Source organism: Phaenicophaeus curvirostris, chromosome 1, assembly GCF_032191515.1.
Source record: "Phaenicophaeus curvirostris isolate KB17595 chromosome 1, BPBGC_Pcur_1.0, whole genome shotgun sequence".
NCBI lineage: Eukaryota > Metazoa > Chordata > Aves > Cuculiformes > Cuculidae > Phaenicophaeus > Phaenicophaeus curvirostris.
In genome coordinates, this window is record NC_091392.1 from 14823482 (window position 1) to 14849824 (window position 26343).

At 38.1% G+C, this 26343-nt stretch overlaps 1 protein-coding gene across 3 annotated transcripts in view; it reads left to right on the forward strand.

Annotated features, from left to right (window-relative positions):
• Nucleotides 1-25783, forward strand: part of PIK3CG (phosphatidylinositol-4,5-bisphosphate 3-kinase catalytic subunit gamma) — a 35671-nt gene extending 9888 nt beyond the window's left edge. For 2 of the 3 annotated variants that reach the window (XM_069883332.1, XM_069883322.1), the window contains exons 3-11: nucleotides 3021-3086; nucleotides 3191-3416; nucleotides 7931-8034; nucleotides 10442-10588; nucleotides 11823-11913; nucleotides 16029-16159; nucleotides 16772-16883; nucleotides 18766-18923; nucleotides 23782-25783. In XM_069883332.1, coding sequence (XP_069739433.1) covers nucleotides 3021-3086; nucleotides 3191-3416; nucleotides 7931-8034; nucleotides 10442-10588; nucleotides 11823-11913; nucleotides 16029-16159; nucleotides 16772-16883; nucleotides 18766-18923; nucleotides 23782-24063 — 1317 coding nt within the window. In that variant the 3' untranslated portion in view covers nucleotides 24064-25783. The remainder of the gene's footprint in view (nucleotides 1-3020; nucleotides 3087-3190; nucleotides 3417-7930; nucleotides 8035-10441; nucleotides 10589-11822; nucleotides 11914-16028; nucleotides 16160-16771; nucleotides 16884-18765; nucleotides 18924-23781) is intronic. The other variant, XM_069883341.1, reaches the window with a different exon arrangement.
• Nucleotides 25784-26343: the final 560 nt, after the last annotated feature.

Consider the following 26343-nt stretch of genomic DNA (forward strand, 5'->3'; position numbering starts at 1 on the left):
CTACATGTGGTGCAGCAATTTTATTCGCTTTTGTATCCAAATTAGGGGTTTGGGATGGTGATTGGTTGATATCAAAGTGCCTGAGAGAATGGGGGAAATACGGGGCTTTTTCTATTTTTTGAAATGATTTGTTTTCATGAAGAACGAAGCTGGAGAGTTTTGAAAATAATAAATCTCTCTAACAGTAAATTAAATTACTGTACCGTAAAAGCATAGTAGCTTAACTTCACTGTGTCATTTTTAGTAAGAAATGTACTAAGAAGATAAAAGATTGCCATCCCCCAGAAGGAAAAAAATGCTAGAGCCCAGCTTTCACCTCTGTGCCGCTTCCTTGTCTTTCTTTCCTTGGCTAACAACAGCGCATGAGCCATTGGCATCCTGCAGTTAAGTGTTAGTACCACAGTGTGTTTGAAAAGCCACATTTTTCAGAGTATGGATGTTAGCCATTTCTCTGCTGTAATGGACACATCCAAGAGGTCTCTTCTGCAAATGGTCATCCCTTCTCGCATGCCTTCTTGAAAGCTTATTTCACTCTGTGCAGGATATTCCCATTTTACCTCCCATCAGAGTTAGAAATCAAACAGACATTTTCTTTACCCCCAGGTTTATCCCAAATAGAAGCAGCCATGCCATAAATAAACCTATTGAACTTGCTACAAAGGTCTGTTATTCTCTGTGCATTTGATAAAACATGGATAGGATAGTTAAAAGTACAATGAAATCCGTTGAGGAACTAACACTGACAAATGTACTGCTTGTGTATATCAGTGAGTAAAGCTCTTCTGCTGAATTGACAAGGTAAAGGTACGTGCAGGGACCTGATGAAGTGCCAGCAGATGTTTTTTGACAGCTAGTTTTGTTGTTGCTATTCAAATGTTGATATTTGACTTTGTGAGGGAAAAAGAAAAATGGGATTAATTTTTAAAAATAATTATTTCTAAAACATAAGCATGAGAAGGATGCTTATAATACATTTTTTTCTTGTATTATTTTACGTTAAAATATATTTGCAACCTTAATATAATGAGGTTTTGCTCTGAAGCAATGGCCAGTTGTTTGGCTGTATTTCATTCTTAAATTGTTTTTCAGGGATATACACTGAGAACATTCAGCAAAGTGCATACCAGAATGAGGTTTTTAATAGGCTTTCTTGGAAGTGTAAGCAAATCCATTTGAATTTATGTAATAGTTATTGCTTTTGGGTGCCTTACTGCAGCGAAAATTAATTTTTATTAAAAACTCCTTATACCTCATAATCTAATATACAAAGCAAAAGATTCTATATATTTTAAAATCAGTCTGTGTTTGCAAGTTCTTGTTATCTTTCCTAAATAAGATGGTGTTATTTGGGCAAATAAAACAGTATTGCAAGGATGGTTAAGACAGTTCTTGCAGAATGATGAGACTGTAGACATGCAAGTCTGGTGCTTGGCTTTGTTGTCTGTCTCATAGCCAGCAGCTGGAAAGAAAGGTCTCTGTAGCATTTTTATAAGTTGGTTCATTTTAGAAGGTTGACAGAAAAAGCTTGTGTGTTTTTTTTTTCTTGAAAAAGCAGATAATTTACATTTCAGAAACAGTGTTGTTATTTTAATAATTAAAACATGCAGCTGTGCTGCAGTACTTTTAAGAGTTTATAAAACCCTGTGATTTGTTTGATGAATTTAGCAGACCTCTGCTGATGGCTCTGTTGCTTCTTTGCAAGCTGCAGACCACAGTGATCTTGAAAGAGCCATTATATTCTGTTGAATAACTATTGCTAGAGTTTTGCATACTTTGATGCTTCTGAAAGCTGAGCACACTACATGCACCCAGCTCTCTGCACATCCCTTTGTTTTCCTTTGATCTCCCTAATGCCACTTCCTGGTGCTCTGTTTCCAGAACCTGAAGCCAGTCAGCAACCCCCTCTGTCCACTACAGGGATTTTGTGACTCTTTTCCAGAGACTGTACGCTTCTTATTTCCCCTTTCTTACCAAGGGATACACATGCTTACTTTTTTAGTGCCATTAGTCTTAATACAAACCTTTTATAAACTTGATTCCCTCAAGCAACAGGAAAGAAGCTGCTGGAAAAAACACCTGAAGGGGCCAAGTTCCGTAGCACAGCCCAGTACCTGGAGGTGTGGTAGTTTCCTGGTAGACCAGTTCACCTGGCTGTTGGGATGGGAGAGAGAATTACAGCAAAAAATTCCAATCCTAGCACTTCAAAACAAAGTTGTTGACTTTTTGTTTCCACCCTTTTTTGGCAGTAGCTTGGAAATATCTGCGGGCTTGGATGGAGGGGGGGCGGCTGTTGGAAGAGAAAAAATACATTTGTGCCCACAGAGTCATTAAAAAGAGAAAGGTCTGGTGAAATCTCCCTCTTAATTGTACTCCATTAATATAGAATGTGCATCATAGTCTTTATTCTGAAATAAAGGTTCATTAGGGGTTCATTTAGGGCCTGAAGGCCAGAATGCCTGAGATGAGGTGCTCCGAAAAGCAGCTGTTGTATCCTGTGGTTGCTGGGGAACCCAGCAGTGAACCCTTATGCCCCAGTCCCAAAGCAGTAGATGTTGTCAAAAAACCAGTACTTTGTTACTGAAAATTTTCATTAATGAACAATTACAAATATATCATTTCATTGGCAATAATCTTTTCAAGCTTTCTCAGAGTGCCAGTCAGACTACAGACTATTTTCTGAGCATCCTGGGTTATGCTATGGCCTGCGGATGGTGTTGCTTTGTTCACATGCCTTCAGGAGCTCAGATTGGTCTTGCTATTTAGCTGCTCCCTGCATTGCTTCACTTGTAGCTTTAATAATATACCTGAAAAAAATATCAGTTGCAAATGGAAAGTGCTTCTTGACTCAAACACAGACAATCCTTGCTATGTTTTTCTGACTTTGTTAACTCAAACAGTCTGTTTTGTTATACATTTTCTCCTTTTGCAGCAATGTACTCTCTGCATGTCATCTGTAAAATATAGGCGCAGTGCGATCTTAAAGATGTTAATAACATTTCTTCTATGTTTGTATCACTCAGGCTGTGAAATTTGAGCCATATCATGACAGCGCATTAGCCAGATTTTTGCTAAAGCGTGGTTTGAGAGTAAGTACTTCAAAATACAGCCAAATTATGCTAAAGTTATTGGTGTTATTAATACCTTTTGTGAAGAAATATGTGCTGATTGTAGTGTTTTTCTTTACCTCTAGAACAAAAGAATTGGTCACTTCTTGTTCTGGTTCTTAAGAAGTGAGATTGCCCAGTCCATGCATTACCAACAGAGGTTTGCGGTCATCCTCGAAGCCTATCTTAGAGGCTGTGGAAAAGCAATGCTACACGATTTCATGAAGCAGGTTCAAGTAATTGAATTGCTGCATAAAGTAACGATGGAGATAAAATCAGCTTCTGCAGAAAAGTATGATGTCACTTCTCAAGGTATTTGCTAACAGGCGTTTCTTTGTTGAAATAATATTGGGTTTTGTCTTTGGGCATGAAAATCTAGGCAGCAAATTGTAGTGTTCCTGGATAAATTCCTGTCAAAGGGCATCATTATTGTTTCTTTTAAAACGCCAGTGTGAGTCAATAATGATCAAAGCAATAATACATTTGTTTGCTCATTCCACCCCAAAGGGGAAGAATATGGATGTTATAGCCGTGAGGTACTTTCTCATGTTTTGGCTTATCTTCTTGAACTTAATGCCATGCAACTGGGAAACAGCTGAGTGCTTGTATGTAACATTTAGTTGAATGCCAGCGCTAGAGAAAATAACAACCCAGGAAACCAATATTTGCTGGAAATAAAAAGTGATACTTGCCAAGAAAAACAGCCTTACCGTAAGCAGTCTCTAAAAGACTCTTGGCGAGAAGACAGGAGAGGAGTCCGATACAGCCCCTACTATGGCACAAAAGTAGCTGGTAGGTCAGCAGTGAATATACAGAGCACATCTCTGGGGCTTTGTGATGTACTGAATAGGAGTCCTGTGAGACACAGATGTGGTATTATTTCTAGTTCTTGTAAGCACTGCTTTGGAAGCCCCAGTAGGGTTATACAGTCCCTTTTTACCTTTGGGGTTTGCCTGCCTCTTTTTTTTTTTCCCCCCAAATTCCTTAAAAGCTTGTTTCATAGTATCATAGAATCACTTGGTTGGAAAAGACCTTTGAGATCATCGAGTTCAACCATACCTGTCTACTACTAAACCATATCCCTAAGTACTTCATCTACCCATCTTTTAAACACGTCCAGGTACGGTGATTCAGCCACCTCCTTGGGCAGCCTGTTCCAGTGCCAAATAACTCCTTCACTGAAGAAATTTTTCCTAGTGTCCAATCTGAACCTCACCTGGCACAGCTTGAGACCATTCCCTCGTCCTATCACCTATCACTTAGGAGAAGAGATCAACATTCACTTCACTACAACCTCCTTTCAGGTAGTTGTAGACAGTGATAAGATCCCCTCAGCCTCCTCTTCTCAAGGCTAAACAACCCCAGTTCCCTCAGCCACTCCTTATAACATTTGTTCTCCAACCCCTTCACCAGCTTCGTTGGCCTTCTCTGGACACACTTCAGGACCTCAATGTCTTTCTTGTAGTGAGGGACCCAAAACTGAATACAGTGTTCAAGGTGCAGTCTCACTAGTGCTGAGTACAGGGGCAGAATCACTTCCCTGGTCCTGGCCACGCTGTTTCTGATACAGGCCAAGAAGCCGTTGGCCTTCTTGGCCACCTGGACACACTGCTGGCTCATGTTCAGTTGCTGTCAACTAACACCCCCAGGTCCTTGTCTGCCAGGCAGCTTCCCAGCCACTCTTTCCCAAGCCTGTAGCGCTGCACAGGGTTGTTGTGTCCCAAGTGGAGGACTCTGCACTTGGTCTTGTTAAAACTCATTCTGTTGGCCTTAGCCCATCGGTCCAGCCTATTCAGATCCCTTTGGAGAGTCTCCCTACCCTCAAGCAGATCGACATTTCCTCCCAGCTTAGTGTCATCTGCAAACTTAGTAAGGATACATTCAATCCCCTCACCCATATTGTTGACAAAGATATTGAACAGCACTGGACACAGCACTGAGCCCTGAGGAACACCACTTGTAGCTGGTCTCCAACTCGATTTTAACTCCATTTACCACATTGGGTGCAGCCATCCCAGTGCAGCAGTTTTTAACCCAGCAGAGGGTGCGCCTGTCCAATTTGTCGTCATTCCTGTTAGTTACTTGGTGTTGGGAGCCAGGGCTAGAAGACATACCACAATTTTGAAATTCTGAAAGTTATAGAGACTCTTCCTGCATGTTCAGCCTGGTATGTTCTGGGCCAGGAAGCCCTTGTTTCAGAAAGCTATTCCACTCTGGTTATGCAGAAGTGGCTGTGGTGGTGTTCAGTAAGAAATTTGAAGGAAATACGCGTTTATTCTTCAATATATAATGTAATATCAGTTACATTGCTACATAGTGTTAGTTAGGAGACTTAATGAACCCCCATGCAAAATATTCTTTCTAAACAACTTCCTAAAATTTTATCTTAAAAACTCCATAATCTAAATATATTTGATGAGAATCCCATGTTTTTGAGAGCAACTTTACAGTCTTGCAGATGTACATGTCTGTAACAGCAGTAGTTTCCATAATACATTATCTTTGAAGGAGATGTGGGCAAAGAAGAAAAGTTCCAAGAGAAAGCAATCATATTAACACCCACCAGCTTTTGAAGTTAAAGGATCTTTGTATGTAAAGTACAGCAGAACATTGAAAGATGACTTATATAATTGACATTTTTCACTGAATAAGGCTTCCTGAAATTGTGGAGTGTCCTACTAATGCTATATCTAATTTAATTTATTCTCAGATTATTAAGGATACGTTTTTTTCCTGCAGGCTCCCTTCTTACATTCTTGAAAAATTTATATCCTATAATTTCTTCTTTAGTTTAAGGCTTCTTTTTTTGCCCTATCATTTCTAATGTTCATTGTTGTTTATATTTTCAGTCTGAATGCTTCAAACCATTTAATTTCATTCTGTCATGCAGCCACATCCAATTCTTGTGTATATTTTTCTTCCTCCAGTATTTGTGGATTTTTTTGTTTGTTTGGGTTGGTTGTGGTTTGGGTTTTTGAGATTTTTTTGAAAGGTGTCTAATTATAGAAGTTCGCTTACGAGCTTCTGTGTCAGATTTATGCATTTTTTATCAGAGGAGATTCCACTTTAGCACTGCTGGCATATATCCTGGCACTGCTAGGTATTTCTTTTATAAAAGCCTTTGAGGTAAGTGTAACATTTGTGTTATATGAGTTCTCAGGTAATTCTCTTGGCTTGACTTTCTATATTTGATAGCACCGTTTGATGTGTCTTCGTTTTCTGGACATGAGCCACTGTGTGCACTTGCAGCCCAGATAGCAAACCATATCCTGGGCTGCATCAAAAGAAGGGTGGCCAGCAGGTTTGAGAAAGGTGGTTCTGCTCCTCTGCTGTACTCTGCTGAGGCCTCATCCGAGTACTGCATCAAGCTCTGGGGTCCTCAGCACAGGAAAGACATGCACCGGTTGAAGCAGGTCTGGAGGAGGGCCACAAAAGTGATCATACAGTGGGATGGAACACCTCTCATGTGAGGAAAGGTCTAGGTATTTGGGGTTGTTCAGCCTGGAGAAGAAAAGGCTTCGCAGAGACTTTATTGTGGCCTTTCAGTAGTTAAAGAGGGCCTATAAGAAATATAGGGACAGACTTATCAGTGCATGCTGTGATAGGACAAGGGGTAATGTTTTTAAACTGAGGGAGAGTAGATTTAAACTAGATATAGGGAAAAAAATTTTTGCAACGCGGATGTTGAAACACTTGCACAGGTTGCCCAGAGAGGCAGTGGATGCCCCATCCCTGGAAACATTCAAGATCAGGTTGGATGGGGCTCTGAGCAGCCTGCTAGTTAAAGATGTCCCTACTCACTTTACGGGCTTGGACTAGATGACCTTTAGGGGTCCCTCCCAATCCAAACCATTCTACAGTTGTTTGATTTTACGATTTTGTTTATTAAGTATCCAGGTCTATGTCTTGTTTTCTCATTACAAACTTCTTGCTTTTTAGTTATTATCTCCAAAATTACATGACCTCTGCCGTATAGCTGCAATTTCTTTTAAAACAGCGTTCAGGTCTTTGTCCTAATAAATGGCAATACCAGTATCTTGCTTATGCTGCTAACACCTGCTAGTTGACAGGAACAAAGTGCATCATGTGTAGTATAATGCATAGTGTTCTAAGCTGAAGATTCAGAAGCTTGAGGTTTCATGAATGGAAAGGCTAAGTGTATGTATGAACATTAAAATTCTTGTTTGTATAAATACATGGAAAAATTTTCTTCTTAGTGGAATGTGAGATTAAGAAGGCTGCACAATGAAACCAGTTTTAGGAGGATAGGAAATTCAGTATCTTTATACTTGGAGTCCTTATGATTACAGTATAATTGACTCCAAGAATTCAGAAGCCAGGACTCTCTGCAAGAGCAATGAGGTGGGTCGCAATAATGCTGGAAAATATGAAGTGCCTTCTCCTTCTGAGCCTTTAGGGTGGATGGTTCAGTGAACCTTTCCTTAGCAGTTATAATGGCAAAAATTTTGGTGTGTTGTGCTGTGTTTTATTTTGTTTCTTAAGTTAAAGGTGACATTTTAATAGAGTCTCTTGAGTCTTGAGAACACCAAGCACTGTGCAGAGCTTTAAACACTGTGCAGAGGGCACATGACTTATGAGGTGCTGAAGACTTTACCTTTAGGTATCTGCAACAGCCCCAACCATTAAGAGTGCAAGCTAAAGAATCTTCCTCCATGCCTCAGATCAGGAGATACTTGAGGAAAACAGTTTGAAAAGTAAATCAGCAAAGGAGGTTTTTAACTTAATCATGATGCTTCACAAGTTTGATAACTTCAACAATTTTGCTTTCCAGCTTTTGATTTCGTTGTGTTTTCTTGTAATTGCAGTTATTGCACAGCTGAGGCAAAAGCTTGAAAAACTACAGAGCAGCAAACTTCCAGAAAGTTTCAGAGTTCCATATGATCCTGGGCTAAGAGCAGGAGCCCTAGTGGTTGGTATATTCTGAGATTTCACAAATGCTTTTTGAAAAAAAATCTTCTATTTGTAAGCATGTGTCATTTGGTAAAAATTTTTGCTAACCTGTGTAAAAGTTTTATTTCACTGTGAATACTATGACATTTCATGGACTCAATAAGTTTTTGTTCCTAAACCTATTAGCATTTTTCTAGATGTAATGACATGCCATCATGCACTAAAAAATGCAGCAACCCCAAAATTCTAATCATTAAATGGCAATTATGATTCTGTCATTAAGGTTTAGGTCCAGACCTTCATCTTACTAACAGAAATGTCTACCTTAGCTGATTCTGATTTTTCAATATCTCTACGTTGCTTTTGTTACTTTTATTAGAAAACAAATTAAGATTTTATTAGAAATACATTAAGAAACACTTGTTTTTTCTTTGCTGCTGCCTCCAGTTTTGTGGTGAGGTTGCAGTGGCTTATGTCAACTCAGAGTTAAAAAGATTAATAAATCAGCAGATGCGTAGTGAAAGGGAATTGGCTCGTGCATTTACTACGCAATATAAGGTTTGGATAAAGAATCATAGAATCATAGAATAACCAGGTTGGAAGAGACCCACCGGATCATCGAGTCCAACCATTCCTATCAAACACTAAAACATGCCCCTCAGCACCTCGTCCACCCGTGCCTTAAACACCTCCAGGGAAGGTGACTCAACCCCCTCCCTCGGCAGCTTGTTCCAGTGTCCAGTGAAGCACAGTGAAGATCCTTGGATTCACCTGATGTGCCATAAGGAGCCTACAAGAAAAGAATCCCGTGATTTTTTTCTTAGCTAAGGACAGAAAAACCATCCAGCCTAAGGAATTTTCAATTAGTAGAGTACTCATTTGGGTGACTGATATTAGTTGTCTAGATCTGGCCATGTTTCTGTTAAACAAAACTGTGCCGTGGTAGACAAGCTATATGCTAGTTTGTCTTCAAGCTGAAAGAGTTAAATGCCTCCCAGTTGGTTGTGACTGAGGTACTGTCAGTGCAGAAGTTAGTTCAAATATTACTTACTCAGAAATACAGAATTTGTGGCTTCTTGAATGTTATTTTCTTGATTTTGTTTCACTCTCTTTAGTCTTTTGTGCACAAAAATCACCAACTGCTTGAAAAAAAGTGAATTCCAAAATAAAAAATCTTTCTGGATTTTCTAGTTTTTCTTCACTTAGGAAGTATTCAGCCCTGCAAGGACCTCCTGATGAAGAAAGCAATAGATGTACAAGGAAAGGTAGCTGTATCCAAAAAATAGATGCATTAGAGACTTTTCCCCCCCTCCCAAGCTATATGGACAAAAATAGGTGATATGCTGGATTGTATTAGTGAGCTTTCATTTCATCTTCATTCTAGCAAGTGCTGCGTGTCTATTATCTTCAAACCCTGAGATGTGACTAGTCTAAAACAAGTGTTAGAAGCAAAATCAGTGTTTCTAGTAAGTTCAAAGATTTAACAACTTCTTTCCTTTTAAAATGGATAATAAGGATGGTAAAAACTGTTTTGTTTTAACCTACAAGCTCAGAACCTCAATCTATGTAACATGAATATTCAAAAATACTCTTCTGTGCTGATCAAGTCTGTCAGCTCTCAAATGCTAACATGCAATTGCTTTTATTATTGTAGATGGCTTTATTGTACATAGTAATGTTCAACAATCAACCAGGAATTCCAGAATAGAAAGTACTACAGAAACTACAGTTGTATTAGATATAAATTGTTGAGAAAACATGTGAAATAATGCAGTTTCGGTGGTTTCAGTACTGAATTTCTCAAGATTAAAAATGTAATAAAATGAAACAGGGAATTTATTTCTGTATTTTATGAATGATTATGTTAAATTAGTTTCACAAATCCCATATCTCACAACAGCATTCTGCGTTCTAACGGGTGCTTTGCATAACTGGAACACAATCATTGTCCAATGCAATTTACCACATCATCCATCCTTTTGACTTCTAGCAACTTCAGTTATTCCAGATGGCTTGATTCATTTCCCTTAGTAAATTGTTCACATTCATGGGGAAAATGGGATTTGTGAAACTAATTTATCATGATCATTCGTAAAATACAAAAATAAATTCCCTGTTTCATCAGAATCTCTTATTCCTGGTTTAAAAGGAATTTTGTCTGTCTGAATCAGATTTACAAGCTAAATCCAGTTTCAGCAAGTCAAGGCATACTTTTTTCTTTACCACGGACAGTGTTGGAAGTTGTGCAGGGTCAGTGATGCTTTATGTGGCAACCGAATACCACTCCCCACAGGTGCTTTCAGTGTGTTTCTCGTGGTAAAACTGACTGGAAGTTGGTAAACTGCTCTGTAGTTGGCGTGTTAAAAGCTTAATTGTGCTGATGTTGGAACGCAATGACTAGCAAGCAATAAATGTGTCTTTCACAGATAGAAAAATGTAAAGTAATGGCATCTAAGAAGAAACCCCTCTGGCTTGAGTTTAAGTGCGCAGATCCAACAGCACTATCAAATGAAACCATAGGCATAATCTTCAAACATGGAGATGACCTCCGTCAGGACATGCTTATTTTACAGGTACGATAGCTAAAATGTATAAAATTAATAATAACATTAACATTTTTAAATATTTTAAAATAATTTAACTTTTCAGAAATATGTGAACCTTATCTTTACTGTCCATAGGAAATATGAGGTTGCCTTTTGTTTTTTAAACAGTACATGCTAAGGCTGACATCAAAACTGGATCTTCCTTTTCTGTGTTAACATTTTATGGGTTAATCCCAGTGGGATGGGGAAAGCGAAAAGGAAGAGTAAAAGAAAGAGAATTTGTGAGCTGAGATAAAATTGTTTGAAAAGCAAAGAAAAAGTGGAAGAATGGGGAAAAACAAGTGATGCAAAAGCAGTTTGCTCGCCACATCCTATGGATAGACCAGTGCCCAGCCAGTTCCTGTGCAAAAGATGGTTAACCTACCTAACAGCCTTCCTCTTTGTTTTATTGCTGAGCATTACATTATTCAGCATGGAATGTTTCTTTGGTTGATTTAGGTCATCTGCCTGGTTGTGTCCCCTCCCAGCCTCTTGTGCACCCCCAGGCTGTTCACAGTGGGGCAGAGAGAGAAACAGAGGTAGCCTTGACAATCTGCAAACAGTGCTCAGCAATTGCTGGAATATCAGTGTGTTACCAGCATTGCTTCGGTCATCAACCTAAACCACGGCACAATATGAGTTGCTATGAAGAAAATTAACTTGATCTCAGCCAGACCCACTACATACATACTACTGCTACCCAGTTTTCTCCTGCTGTGTGCCATACATAATTCATATTTTGGTGTTACAGAGGAGGAATTTTATTTAGTGCAAGGTGGCCTTTTTTTCCGATGAAGCATTTTTATCATTTATTTATGTGGTGGGTGAACTTTCAAAGGTGAAAGAAATTGGTAGGTAGCATTGCTCTAGTAATATTTCTGTGATTATTCTGACAAACTGGTTTGTTGGCATTTTTGGGGATATTTATGGGAGAAAATGGACATACTTGCTAATGTGTTCAGTCTCAGCTCATGTAGAAATCATGCAATGTATTTATTAATACGTTATAAAACAGTAGAGATTGCTCAGGCATAGGACCAATGAGGAAATATAAACCCTGGTTCTGTAACTGATACTCTTGAATGGCTGCACACTTTCTGTATCTATTTCTTAATCTGTAAAACAGAAAAATAAGTTTAGAAGTCTGGTTAGTGTTATTTGTGTGAATAAGTAATGTCCAAACAATTTAAAGTAACTTAGTGTATACAATTGTTTTTACTAGATTCTTCGAATTATGGAATCCATTTGGGAAGCAGAATCTTTGGACCTCTGTTTGTTACCATATGGTTGTATTTCTACAGGGAACAAAATAGGTATGTGTGTGATTAGAAATTCAAAATAGCATAATTGCAGAAGTTGCGTATGGGAGAACTATTCTAGTATGTGGTCCTGAGATAAACGGCAGTTTATTAGACTTTCTGTGAGCAGCCTTCAGTAGTGTCAGGAATGGTTTCTGCCCTTCTCATTGTTATCCTTCAGCTGCTGCACTGGCTTAACTGACTGTGATTCCTGTGCAAGTCCAACTGTTTGGGTCCTACTGCAAGTTTCTTTTTAATAGCAAAACATTTACCTTTTTTTCCATTGTACCCTGTAGCACATAGAAGCAACAACATTACTCAACAGGATGCTCAGGCAATATTTCTCAGTGGGCATTAATTCCTGTGGCACAGCTGATCTATTTTCCAGAATTCACGGTGGGAGAAATCTATTAATTGCTTACCAAGCTTCTGGAGAACTGTGTGATGATGTGGAGAGCAACTTGATCAGCTCTGTTAGAGTCTGATTACATCCAGAAATGCCAAACTGATGTGCAATTTATGCATTCCAATGGCTCAAAACTGACTGTGGTTGGATTTGCACATATTATATAAGCTAGAACATCCACACTGCGCAGTTTCCTAGTATCCAGATAATACTGAATTGACTGCAGAGTCATTTTTGGCGAGCAGTTCTTGAACGATTGGCTGGAGGAAAGCCTCCTCACTGTGGAAAAGCTGGCTATGCCTGAGTGAAGCTACTGTGCTGAAAAAAAATACTTAGGCTGCTATAAACAACACGTCAGTGAGACAGATTAGTGAGTACAGCTCTGCCTTTTACTTAAAGCTTGAGCATGTGTAAAAATTAGCAAGTTTGTTAATTCCTGTCATTGGTGTAGCTGGCAGTATGATAGTAACAGTGTGGATTGATAAAATAATGATACTGCAGATACGGTTGTCTCTCTTTCATGATCTCCAGCTTTTTCATTCTTTTCTTTTTCAGTAATAGATTTTGCTTTGCAGATTAAGGAGTAATTAACTGAGTCCCAGTAAAATTAAGAACTATTTTTAACATACATCTGTAATGTATGTCTATCTAAAATCAATTGCCACATAATATTTTTATTGTCCTTTCTTTTGACCTCAAGAGATCTCAGCAATGCAGAAAACCCAAATGTGCTGATAAAATACTTGGTAGTGTGGCACAAGAGACTATCCATTCTCCTAGTATAAGTGTTTTAAATAAATTGTATTGGTAGAATTCTAATAATAAAGGAAATGAAGCATGACATGAAAATACTATAAATATAAGGAGGGTTGGTTTGTTTTCATCTCCTTTAGATATGTTTAACAAACCTAATTTTTTTGAGATATTTTTATGATTTAATTTGATTTTGTTTACATTGCTTTAAGATTATTTTAATTTATTGAAATAATGGAGGAAGATGGAGGAATTCCACCAGTGATCCTAGTACTCCTACGTTCAAGTTACAGGCTTCATTATTCTTCCACGAATTCTTAGTTGACTCCCCATTCTTTTATCTCAAGGAAATAATTGTTTATTTTCCTATACTCATGGGGGAGATGTAAGAATTTAGCATCCTTTCAGCACCACAATAGGGGCATGGTTAGTCACATCAAAACTCCTGCTTGGTTTGCTGAGAATACCTGCAGCCTAAATTAGTAATACCCAATGTGGGAGACTTTGATGTAGAGCTTATGCTTGTTTGGAATGGAGCCAAGAAGTAGTGGCATGCAAATGTTCTTTCACAATATTCATATGTGGTCTGCATCCAAGCTTTTTTTTTTCCTCCCTCTTAGTATTTCCATGGAACCTGGGACAATTTCTGGGTATTGAGACAAAGACAGTGCCCCTTTCTACACAGAGCACAGGCAAACAGCCAGGTGTCTTACACTTGGAGCTGACATCCCCTCTGGTGTAGAGCTTTTTCAGTCTGTTGAAGACGTCCACACTGACGTCCACACTCAGTACAGTTTGCAGTTTTGGAAACATCCACCCTCTCCATTGTTGCTGCCAAATAGACCTCTATAGGAGGAACTTTCTTTTCTACATATCACTGGTAAAATATCATACCCTATTCTCTCTCCCTTTGACATGGCCATATGTCCCTGGCTCTGTGAGGCAATTATTACTAATTACTATGCTGCATCACTGCTAAATTTAACAAGTTCAAGCTGGCACTTAATGTAAGAGTCACCTGCTGTAGTACCAGAAACGTAGCATTTATTGCTGCATTTCCAGCTAAACACAGCCTAACTGAGATCCTCTGTCCCAGTTACTGAAGTCTTCTCTAGGACTAATCATACATACTGAGAGGCACGTCTGTGTGTAGAAGGATTTGCCAGTAGAGCTATACTCTTCCAGCAGACAACTTTTTTTACCACAATATCCTTGACATATTTACTTGGACAGAATAAGCAGCACAACATTCTTTGTAGGATTTATACCACTCTTTCAGGAGTGCAGTGGAGAATGATCAGTAAAGGGTTTTTATTAGCAGCTGCTTCAAAATCTGGGGATTTTTCACACTGCTGATCAACATAGCTATGCTGGGAGAAGTTTTAAATGCAAGGGGAAGTAGAAGATGCCTTCTGCAACAGTTTGCTCCTTTGGAATCAAGAAGCTGTTGGCCAGTAGAGGGAGATTTGTGAGCACAGGCAGTGGAAGCCTTTTCAACAGTTGGAATGTGATCTGGAACTCAATCCCAGGAGGAGAGCAACAGCTTGACAAGCACGGACCAAAGTGCACAGCTTTTAAATTTGGTGATGTTGGGTTTAGGAGGTCATATTTCCACAACAGTTTTATTACAAAGAGATTTAGGCCACTGTGAAGACAGAAGTACCTCCAGGGGGTATACAGCCATGAATTCAGCCATGCATGGAAGGCAGGAAGACATTACTACATCGTTACTCTGTTACTAAAAAAACTGCACATAATTCAGTAGTTGCCAAAGGGTAGGACTGTGACTAGATAGAAATTCATCCATTTCTGAAAAAATCAAACTGAAACTGAATCAGAAGCTGCTTCAAATCACTTTGGAGAGAAAGGGGTGGTTTTGTTTGCTTGTTTATCATTGAGCTGGAACTGAAGCCAGGCTTTTACTAGTAATAAACTGTTGAACATAAACCAGAGGGAGAAGATATAGTATTTCCAGTTACTGAATAAGTTCAACTAAAATCTGAGCTTCGACCATACAGGCACGGCCAGTACGAGGGCAGACTGCATTTGCTAGTCTTGGCTACAGTGCAGAGTTGTGTTGCACCCTCTGTTTCTGCTTTCCTCTCTAGTTCCTCCTTCACCGCAAGCCACTTTAGTATGAGCAGTACAAGTCCTTGTTTCTGCACCGCATTGCTGTGATATGCGGATTTGCCTTTGCGAGGGTCTGTTCAGTTTAGGGTCCCAACAGCCACAGCTTTCCAGCAGCAATCCCACTGCTATACTTCACTGTGTACTGGTATTTCCGAATCTTTCTGTGCATATGCACGCTTAAGCTTAAAATGGATTTGCTGCAGGAGGGCCAGCTCTGTTCCTCTGCCACGGGCGGCTCTTGCAACCCTGTGATGCTGCAGCTTCTCTTCACCTCCTCAGATTTGTGAAATTGGAGAGAAGCTAGTGAATCATAGAATCAGAATCATAGAATTACCAGGTTGGAAGAGACCCACCGGATCATCGAGTCCAACCATTCCTATCAAACACTAAACCATGCCCCTTAGCACCTTGTCCACCCATGCCTTAAACACCTCCAGGGAAGGTGAATCAACCACCTCCCTGGGCAGCCTGTTCCAGTGCCAGCCTGTTCCAGTTCCAGTGAGAATGTGGACGGTTCCTGGGCTTCTGCAGGGGATCTGGACAGGAGATAGTTCCTCTCCTTGGGAAAAGTCTCATCCCCACTGATGACATGAATCTATCTTACAAGGTTTTATGTTCTCATGGTGGAGTTTAGGATGCCAGGCTAGTTACAACCTCTGGCTGGTTTCAGCTAGGAATGAACAAGAACCTCTGTTGCTTGTAAAACAAATTTCTACTGACAACCTATGAAGTTCTGCAGTTGATTTTGAAAAACACAGGTTTAAATTGAATATTGCATATTTCTAATATGCTTTAATGTAAATTTAGTAACAACTTTTAACTTCTTCCTTGGTTTCTCTAGGAATGATTGAAATTGTGAAAGATGCTACAACAATTGCCAAAATTCAGCAGAGTACAGTTGGCAACACTGGTGCATTTAAGGATGAAATACTAAACCAGTGGCTCAAGGAAAGATGCATGATTGAAGAGAAGGTGAGTTCTTCGAATTTTCAAGTAGGATTTTCAAATGCACCTAACTAATTTAGGAGCACAGAGCCCATACAGTTGCATTTGTCTTACTTGAGTTTAAAAAAATATCCATCAATCTTCCCTATACTCAGCTGTGTGTGTCTGAAAGAGCCTTTAGAATCCAGCTGGCCTCTAGCTCCCAAGAAAAAAAGATGCTTTAGAAGTGACTCCTTTTTCAGTGGTATTTTGAAGCAATAAACGAGGAGCAGATTGCAAGGACATCTAAGAGCACTGAAAGGCAGTGTTGTTACAGAGTGTTTAAATACAGGTTGGGGTACTTGCAATTCCTTTGCATAGGTAGGTAGGTCGGCCCACTGACCTACTAGTGCTTGCTACCAGCTTTTTTTCTCAAAGTCTGGACAGCTATATGCTTATTTTATTTATGTGAAGGGATAGAGCCTGCTCACACAGAACAGTGAGGGCAGTGCAGGGCTGTGATCTTAATCTCTGCTACACAAAGCTGTATTTTGTAAGGCAGTTTGTCTAACTACTGATAGATACATATCAATAGAAAGGCGTATGACTGATATTTAGTTTCTAGCACTGAAGCATTTAACATCTCATATTTATTTTTAGTTTCAGGCAGCTGTGGAAAGATTTGTTTATTCTTGTGCTGGATACTGTGTGGCAACCTTTGTACTTGGAATAGGAGATAGGCACAATGACAACATTATGATTACAGAAACAGGTGAGTTATTTTTTAAGAATTTCACAGAAAATTCTTCACTAGATTTATCTTTCTTTTTAATAAACAATGTGTTTAACAATGAATGAAGAGATGCAATCCAGGTCTGTCAGCATTGCTTGTGGGTTCATGTCCTCTTGTGGCATTGAAATGTATTTTCACCCCCTTTGGCCTTCATAAAGGCTCTAGATATTCTAGATATTTATCATTAATAATCCCATTCTTTTCTAAGGATGAGTTTGTGACAAACTGCGTCATAAGGAATGTTAAACTTATTTATTTTTTATTAGATTAAGATCTAAAAGACAAAAAACTTTAAAAAGCAGACAGCTATTCACCTGTCTGAAGGGTCAGTGTGGTTCTGAGTGTGTTCAATGCAACTGTATCTGTGTCATAATTCAGATATTACTGGACTAGTTTTACTGAGGAACATAATTGCTTTACATACCTGTGTAGAAAATCCTAGAAAATAAGTGTACATGGGATGTATTGGGTTTTCTACTGAAGTCTCTGGGATGGTTGCAATCCTCCAGAAAGAACCACATTATTTTTTGTTACAAACTTTGGGAATTATTTCTGTAGCTGCCTATTGGTTCATTCTTAATTTTACCTAACTGTGGAAGCTCCAAAAAGGACCCCAGAATGAGCAGTACATATGGAGGTTTATTTGGTCTAAGAAATTCAGTTCCAGTGTTGTGATCCTCTTGCTTCATAACTAGTCTTTACATAATGCTAAGAGACAGAAAATACTTTTGGGCTTAGTTAGAAGGCTGTATATTTAATATTAATTATAAGTTTTACCAGTTGAAGGCTAGAGAGAAGAAGTACCCTGAAGGCAGAAATGAGCTAATTGAAGATTAGAGAAAAAATGTTTTCCAGAAATCCTGGAGGAAAAGATGACAAAGAAATGCTTTAATTTCAACATTATCTATAAGATAATTCAATGTTAGTGCCCACTGGCAGAAAATTGGCAGAGAAAGAGAAAGGTTATTTTGTTGTGGTCAGGAGCCAGTGTGCCTTAGAGTCTTAAATGGGAGCTGTCTTGAAAACAGAAGCCAGAAGGGTGCCAGCTGTGAGGTCTGTGGAGTGTGTCAAATTTGGTAGGTTGAGAGGATTTGGAAACTGGCTGAAATGCTGGAACATATAAGGATATTCCACCTACGGATCACTGTTATGTATCATCTTACATAATTTAATATTTTATCTTTTCTTATGAGTGTATCACTGTTACAAATCCATGTTTTTAAGTAACCATACTCATTTTACCCTTACATCTTCTCTGAAATAATAAAGTAATCTGAAAAGCAGTAGTCCATTCCAGTCCTGTAGGTGTAGCAATCCTTAAAAAGGGAGCTTTTCATCACTTTCCTGGGAACTGGTAACCTACCAGAATCTTGAAGTTACCCACAGGATGACAATGCAGGCTTATTCTGCACAGTACTGGATGGTCTAGAAGTTAGTAAGGCAGGTCTATGAGGAAGAAGCATGTTCTAGTGAATGACACTAGCTAAGGAGCTGGTTAGTGCCAGAACCCCATGGATGATTGAAATATAATCCACAAGACTTTTCCATGTAGTGATGTGCAGGGAGCTGGTTGTTAAGGATCTGAGGCACAAGCTTTCCTTGGTTGATTGTTGAAAAGCTGTAAGCATGTTTAGAGAATATAGCAGTTCTGCCAGGTTTCTAACAACTGCCAAAGGTAAATAAAAAGTGATTTTTCCAAGAGGACAGATAACAGATTTTTGAGAAAGAGAAATTAGTCTTTTCTGCTGAACAAAAGAGTGATCACGCATACTCCAAAAGGGGATTTTGGAATTACTGTGAATATGAGTATTCTTGTCAGTTTATTGTATTTGAGACTAACTGTGACTTCTTCTTTATAAAGGTAACCTTTTCCATATAGATTTTGGTCATATCCTTGGGAATTATAAAAGCTTCCTTGGCATTAATAAGGAAAGAGTTCCTTTTGTGCTAACTCCAGATTTTCTGTTTGTCATGGGGACTTCCGGGAAGAAGACAAGTCTCCATTTCCATAAATTCCAGGTAAAGAATTAATATCTAGCTGCAAATCAATTAAGCAATGTTTTTTGCCCTCAGAAATAAACATCTATGCTTCAGTTTTCAAGGATTTAGGATACTATGTTAATAAAAGGTACTGGATCATGCTACAATCCTGGGATATTTTAGGCTCAACTAAGTGCAAAAATTATCTGTAGGATTATGAGAACTAGAATTCATACAAGAAGCCACATTGAAAAGCTTCAGTTAGCAGTGGACCAGATAGGCAATTCTTTGGTTTTTATCTTGATTGAAATACTTTGTGGAGGGCTTTGTTATTTGTGTGATTAGGGAGAGACTCATAGCACTAAGCAGAACCTTCAGTGTAGTACAAGCAGGTGCAAGTCATTCCTGACTGGCTTTGCCAGTGTTATTCCCTCCTGATTCTGCCCTTGTGTTCTGGGGCTCAGAGTACTCCAGCTGAATAGAAATCTGCAGTGACCATAAGCTATGTCAGATTCTGATTTTGTGAAGTGGATGAACTTAACACTCTGAAAAAGTAAGAATGGTGTTTCAAATCTTTTCTGTTGAAAAAAGAAAAAGTCTCCTCCAGAGCGCGAGTCAAAGCAAAAGCCTAACTTGGATGTTGTGGATTCCCTCTGGATGAACCAGTCTCTCTGTCCTAGTAAGGAGTTTGGGTTTCTAACCTGAGTACCTAATTAAAGCTCTCACTGTTGGATGGTGAACATCTCCTTTTGAACATACACGCGACTGTACAGCAAGTAGCGAGGCAAGTGTCATCCATCAGCCTAGACGTCTGAAAATAACTGAAGAACCAGGTGTGATTTTTGAGTCTTAGTTTTGCACAGGGACTAGCTTTATTACAGTGCAAGTGTTTTGAAGGGAGCTTGCAGTTCCGAGGGTTTAAGAGCAGGGTGTGCTTTGCTATGGGAGGGGAATGCTGAGCTGTGCTCTCAGAGAAGCCTGTGAGCTGTGCTACATGCAGGAAGGATGTGATTGCTGCAGCTGTAAGCCATGTGCATATGTGGGGCTAAAACACCACTCTAGGGTATGTTATTTCATACAAAACCTCTGCTCTGGAAGCAAAAAATAGTGGGCTAATGAAGAATTGGAAGACTAGCAACCTGTTAGTGTCTGCAGCAAGGTAATGTTGTGTTCATATATAAGGATCATCCAGCTTTTTTAGAGAACATCTGACCTTTACTTCAGCAGCCCAAATACCAAAAGCAGTAAGAGGTGGTTTTGGCCTTACCTCTGCAGTAAGGGGATCCTGGGGTTGACTGAATACACATTCTGTCACTCTGGTACATATTTCATGTTTAGACTACCATCCCACCAATGCAGGTAGTTTAGAAATGCCAGGATAGTGCCAGTGTCATTTCTGCTAGTGTCATTGGCCAGATGAAAGGTGATTGATGTGCTTTACCTTTGTGAACTATGACTGTGATATGTGACCTGGTCATTTTAAGTGGGATGATTTAGGCACAGACAACAATACTACTGACGAAAAAATACGTAAGTTCATATACAGTTCTGCTGCATTAGATGCTGTTTATAAACTGCTATTCTGGTAATGCTTTAAAAGGCTTTTCTGTCTCAAAGACAAATAAAAAAAATAAATTACATCTATACAAGTAAAACAGTAACACGGAGCAAGACCTGCATCAAATATTTGGCTGTAAAAAAATAGATGTTTTAATTGTATGGTCAGAGTACAAAAATAAACAAAATTATAGCTTCACTTTCTAACTGTTTAGTTTCATCGTGTTTCCTAATACTGAGGAATGCATTAAGCGTGCCTGCTGACTCACATTTGTGTCTTAATGGAGAAGTATCAGCATTTATCCTTCATTAATTTTTAAGAACATCTCTCATTCATTTGTATTTCAACTGCATTAAAATGGGTTGTACTTTAGAGGAATCCCCTGGTTTTTACGGGCTTTGGTATTGAAAATATTTAAAAATACCTTAAAATATCTACTTTTTAAAAGAATGTTATTGCTCTGTCGCCAGTTGGATATCATCCATACAGATGTGTTAGCCATAGCTTGTATTGACTATGTCAGAAGAGATTAATAAGACAAATAATTTTGACCGAGGCTCACTGCAACAGAGCACAGTTCATTATTACTGAATTTCTAAATCTGTCAGTGGCCTGACATTTTTTCTGGAACTGGCAATAAGTCTCTTTTCTGTTAGGTCCTAATCAAAATTTTGCTTCCTTTTTTGTTTGCGTTCCTTATGATGGTTTAATGCAAATTTCAGGCCAGAACTTATCAATGACGTCACAGAAATGCTTAGTAGGAAGCAGTATTTGGTCCTAACTGCAAAAATGTATTTAAGCATGACTTAATCTGAGAAGACAAGTGTTTTTCTGTACCATCTATGAATTTTTTCAGCTGCCTTAGTACTGTCTAGGTTTCTTTTACTGTGTGTGTCCTATGTGGTGGCATTTCCTTTCCAGCCCATGGCTGAAACCCAGGAAACTATTACTCCGATGTACATGCAACCTTTTCACTTCTGACTTGCAGAAACCCTTGAGAAAGCTTCATCAAAGATCTTCATAGCCTTCTGAGCTTTGTCCACTTACCTGTTACTAGTTTGCCTAAAATTGCCTTTGCTAGTTTTTACAGTAAGTTTTGATGCAGTTTTATTCATTATATTTAATTTAATTCAGTATTTTTCATTACTCTGCTGACTTGATAGTACAGAGATCTGTATTTTTGGTACTAATCAAATTCTTCTGTACCATTTGTTTACAAAATCTTATGTATTTGATTGTCAAATAAAAGTGAGAGAAAAAACAAGGGAATTCGTCATTGAGAAATACTTGTTTGTAGTGTATTGTACAGGGAAGGGATTGCCTTTATAGCAGAACTTGGGCACTTTATGTTATGGAAGTGCATGAACTTCAGTTTACTAATACTTAGGACAGTTTCAAGCTCTCAAAATAACTTCATTATTGTCTGTTGGACAATGGGATTTCTGTTTCTCCTCAGCTCCTTTCATTTTGCCTGTGGCTTTAGAATAGTAAGCATCTTTCTTGTTAATCCCATGGTAAACGTGTACATATCCTTGACACATATGTATCTGCTATTTTTGGTTCTCTCTGCCTCTCAGAAGTGTAAAAATTAGTTTTCTTGGTAGATGTTAATTCAAAACACCATTCAGTTCCGGTCTGAATAAGTAACTGTAACAGGCAGATACAGATTTTCAAAATCTTTTGAATACCTGGAAAGACTGCTTTGATATGTAGTGGTGCCAGGTTCTTGACTGCATAATTGTTTTTTTTCTCAGACAACCTCAGTAGTGAGATGCATCATAAAACCTTCTTTGAAATAACTCTAAAGAGCTTTCATCTCTTTGAAGAGGAACAAAACACACACTAACTCTTGTGACAGGAGTTCCCTGTTTGAAGTCAATAATACATAAGTAGAATTATTTTCTTTTATTTTTTTACCCTGGCGTCACAGACAGAAACTAGTTCTTGTGATAAGACGATGGTCTTTTTTGTTGTAAATGGTCCTTTGACCATTGTAATTTATCTTCTGCTTTGCTAGAGCTAAATTAACATTAGAGGTTGTAAGTATGATCTTATTTCAGGACAGAATCTATTTGGAAGCAGAGTGAAAGATTTGAGAGCCGGGGCAAAAGGAAAAAAGAAACTCTACAGACAGATATTCAACATAGGATGTTCCTTCCTTCATATCTTCCTGTCTGCTTGGTTGTCCTGGTGCTGCTGATGTGAATAGTGATAGATGTTGAAATTACTTGTATGTATGGAAGAAAACATACACCTTGTCAAAAATAAACAGTGTTGTAGAGGGCTGATGAGATTTGGTGGAACTTTACATGAATATATTTGGATTTCTTAAGAATTCTTTAATAAACTCACATACATTTGTGGAAAGGTTAAATTCAATATTTAATGGAGTAAAAATTAGCATTCCTTCAGCTTTGGTTTTAATGGCAACAACCTTGTTGGAAATATTTTTCATCTTTTTACTTTACTGCAGTGCAGGCCCAATTTAACTTTCTAATATATGATTGATTTCTGCATTGCGTTGTCTTCCTTAAGATGCTGTTTCTAAAAGTAAATGAATAGTAAATTTAATGTAAGAAATAATAATTTCAGTTTATGTCGTAGTCATAGCACTAAATATTCTTCTAAAAGCATTGCACCGTTTTCCAAGCTGCAGAAAATTCATTCTCTTGAAGGTTAAACACAGATTACTTATATATGAAACTGAAAAAGCTATGAAAAAAGATCTGTGGAACCCAGCATGACAGCACATAATCCTAGAAGTCCTATAGCAAGGCAATGTGCCTGAAAACTAGAGCTGACACTTGGAAAAAATTCTCAATGCCAAGCCTGAAAAATCTTCTCTATTAAATAAGCCGTCAGCTCTGCAGAGTTGATAGACATATATATAAAATGAAGAACAGTCCCCTGGAGGTGCTGCTTTGTTCAGTATCACCTGCCAGCCGGGGTTTTTAAATGGGAATGTACTAGTTGGTAAGGAAGACAGTGAATTATTTCTGTCTCTTTTAACAGCCACAGAAAGGGAAATTTATTTGAAATTTTGGCAAAGCTAAGGTTTTATGCTTTAGTAATTGATAGAATATGATTAAAAGGAGCCTTCAGTTTGTACACCAAAACAGTACTTGTTGCCCCAAGGTTTGGTGATGAATGAAGTAATACCAAGCGATGGACACACAAGTCTGCTTCATGGTTCTGCTCAGGTGAACAGCTCTGTTGGGTCTCCTCTCTGTGATGTGCTCGAGTGATTGAGTAACATTGGTTAATGAGTTCTGTGAAATTCCTACACCATCCCAATCAGCTCACCTCATTAATTAACAAAATATTTTTCTTTCTTTTTAGGATGTATGCGTGAAGGCTTATTTAGCTCTTCGACATCACACAAACCTTCTGATCATCCTGTTCTCCATGATGTTAATGACTGGAATGCCCCAGTTAACCAGCAAAGAGGATATTGAGTATATCCGGGATGCACTGACAGTAGGGAAAAGCGAAGAAGATGCCAAAAAGCATTTTCTTGATCAGATAGAGGTTTGCAGAGATAAGGGCTGGACTGTGCAATTTAACTGGTTTTTACATCTTGTGCTTGGAATCAAACAAGGAGTAGAAAAGCATTCTGCTTAACATTTTATGTAAGTTAACTGTGGGTGTGAATAGGAGGTTAGTGAATCTGCGTGTTATTTATGCATTCCAAATAAACGAGCAGTCAAAATTGCCTTTACTTTGCTGGCAGCTTATGGATCTAAAAAGGCAAGGACTTCTGCTCTGCCCCTTGAGAAGATCGTCCTGCAGCTAAGTTTTTTTTTAATGTCTAATGACACTTAAAGTTGCTAGATTCTTTTAACTGGGTGCTTTGCTGATGTAGCCTGCATTTTTTTTTCTTGAGTAATAATTTCAGATAAATATGAAGGAAGAGCTTGAGTAAGATGATAACTTGCAAATTCAAATAGAAATCCCCTACGACCTTACCTTAATTGTTCATGAGGGTCAAACCCTCAAAAAGCAGAAGAATCTATTGAAAATCTATGGTTACATTGAAATCTTTGTAGGCAATTCCCTTCTTTCTCAGGATGGCTTACAGTCAAATGTTCTTCACCTACAGCCTTTTGTCCCTTCCTTAAGACTTTGTCCTTTTTGTATTTTTAATATGTTGTCAGCAGAAAGCAGCTTTGACTCGACCGCTAGAAGAAATTTCCTTACTGCTGTTGTAGCCTCCTGACACACAACCGAGCTTGGTCATCCTGACAGGAGAAATTAATAGTTACCTGGAGGTTCCTCAGGTTTGAACCTGAAATTCTAAAGGGTTAATTTTGAAAGTTTTTTTACTGTTCTTTTAATGAAGAACGTCCATATTATGTTACAGATTATGTTCTTACTGTAAAGTTACTAAAATTCTGCCTGTACAGTAAAGGTTTGTAGAAAAAGCAGTGGTACTTCCCTATTCCTCAGAGAAAACTCCTTATGTAAGAGCAACTGATATTTTACCAAATATTTGAGAAACCCAAAGTTATTTATTCTTTGGAGATATATTTTCAGGATATACCTAGAAGGAATTAAATGTAGCCTTTGAAATTGTGTATGTTTTGCTATTTATTTTTAAATTCCTTAAGAGCCTATACTACTGAAAAGTTATTTATGAAAGAAAAAAAATATCCTTATCTTTAATTTCAGTATTTAAACTTAAAAGAGGAAAAAATGGGCAGTGTTAAGTAGAATTTTAAAGTTTTCTACTGTAGGATGCCTTCAAATCATCAAGTCTGCCTATGGTAGGAAAGGAAAAAATACATAGCATGAATTAGTCTTTGACTTGAATTATTACTGTATACTTTCTGCTAATTGATTTTTACCAAAGAGAGAACATGGCTTACAGTGTTGCTGGTTTGCACTTGTGCCTCTGTAATTTCTTCTTCCGTTGCAGCTTTACATGGGTTTTACATTGCCTTTAAATGATTAACTGAATTTTAAAATCTGTTGTCATTTGCTTCAATCATTTCACAGAACCGTTAAGATTTTAACTACTGCTGCCACTGTTACTACTGAGTCTATTCTTGAAGGATCTTTAATAAATGTACTGTAATTGATGCCTCTGTTATAAGATGTAGCCAATTATTCTAAATGTAGATGTTTAATTGGTTACTGTGCACAACAGTATTTTTGATGTATATGGTAGTCTCTAGTTAAGGAGATCTAAAGTGTTAAAATGTAGAGTATTTTATTATTCTCTTACATCAGTCTGTGCAAGAAAGGCTTAAGGCAGTAATAAAATATAAACTAAATGATGAATATTGTCTGTTAAATGATATTTTTAGATATTTTTAGATTTGTATTTTGAGGATCTGAAATAAATGGACATGTTCTATTAACTCAATTATTGTTCATTAATGTGCACTTTTACCTAAAACACACGTAAATATTTTTTGTCCGGTTACTCAAAGACTATGTAATCTCTGTAAGAAATCATATTCAGTGTCCCACTCAGAGGAATTGATTTAGTTCCATATTAATAACTCTGTACCATGTCAGCTTTCTTAAATTTTAACAGCATTTAGTATTAGAATTGCAATTATTGTAACTGTAAAATGTGAGTAGAATATTACTCCTTTCTGAGAGCACTTTATTCATTCCTGGCTTGTTCTGTAAAGAAAAATCTGAAGGTTTTAGCAAGTTCATACTTTGAAAACAATAAGTAAATCTACTGCTAAGCTTAAATCCAGCGTGGATAAATAAACGCTAATAACAATTTCAAGGGAAATGGCACTCCTGAAGCAGCTCCCATACGCAGAAAAAGATCTCTGAGGGACCTGCACCCAGAGGAAAGCTGTTCAGCCCCACACTGAACTTAGGCTGATTTTTATCAGCAGTTTACAATGTGCTGTATTGAATTGTATGCGATATTTGTGACAG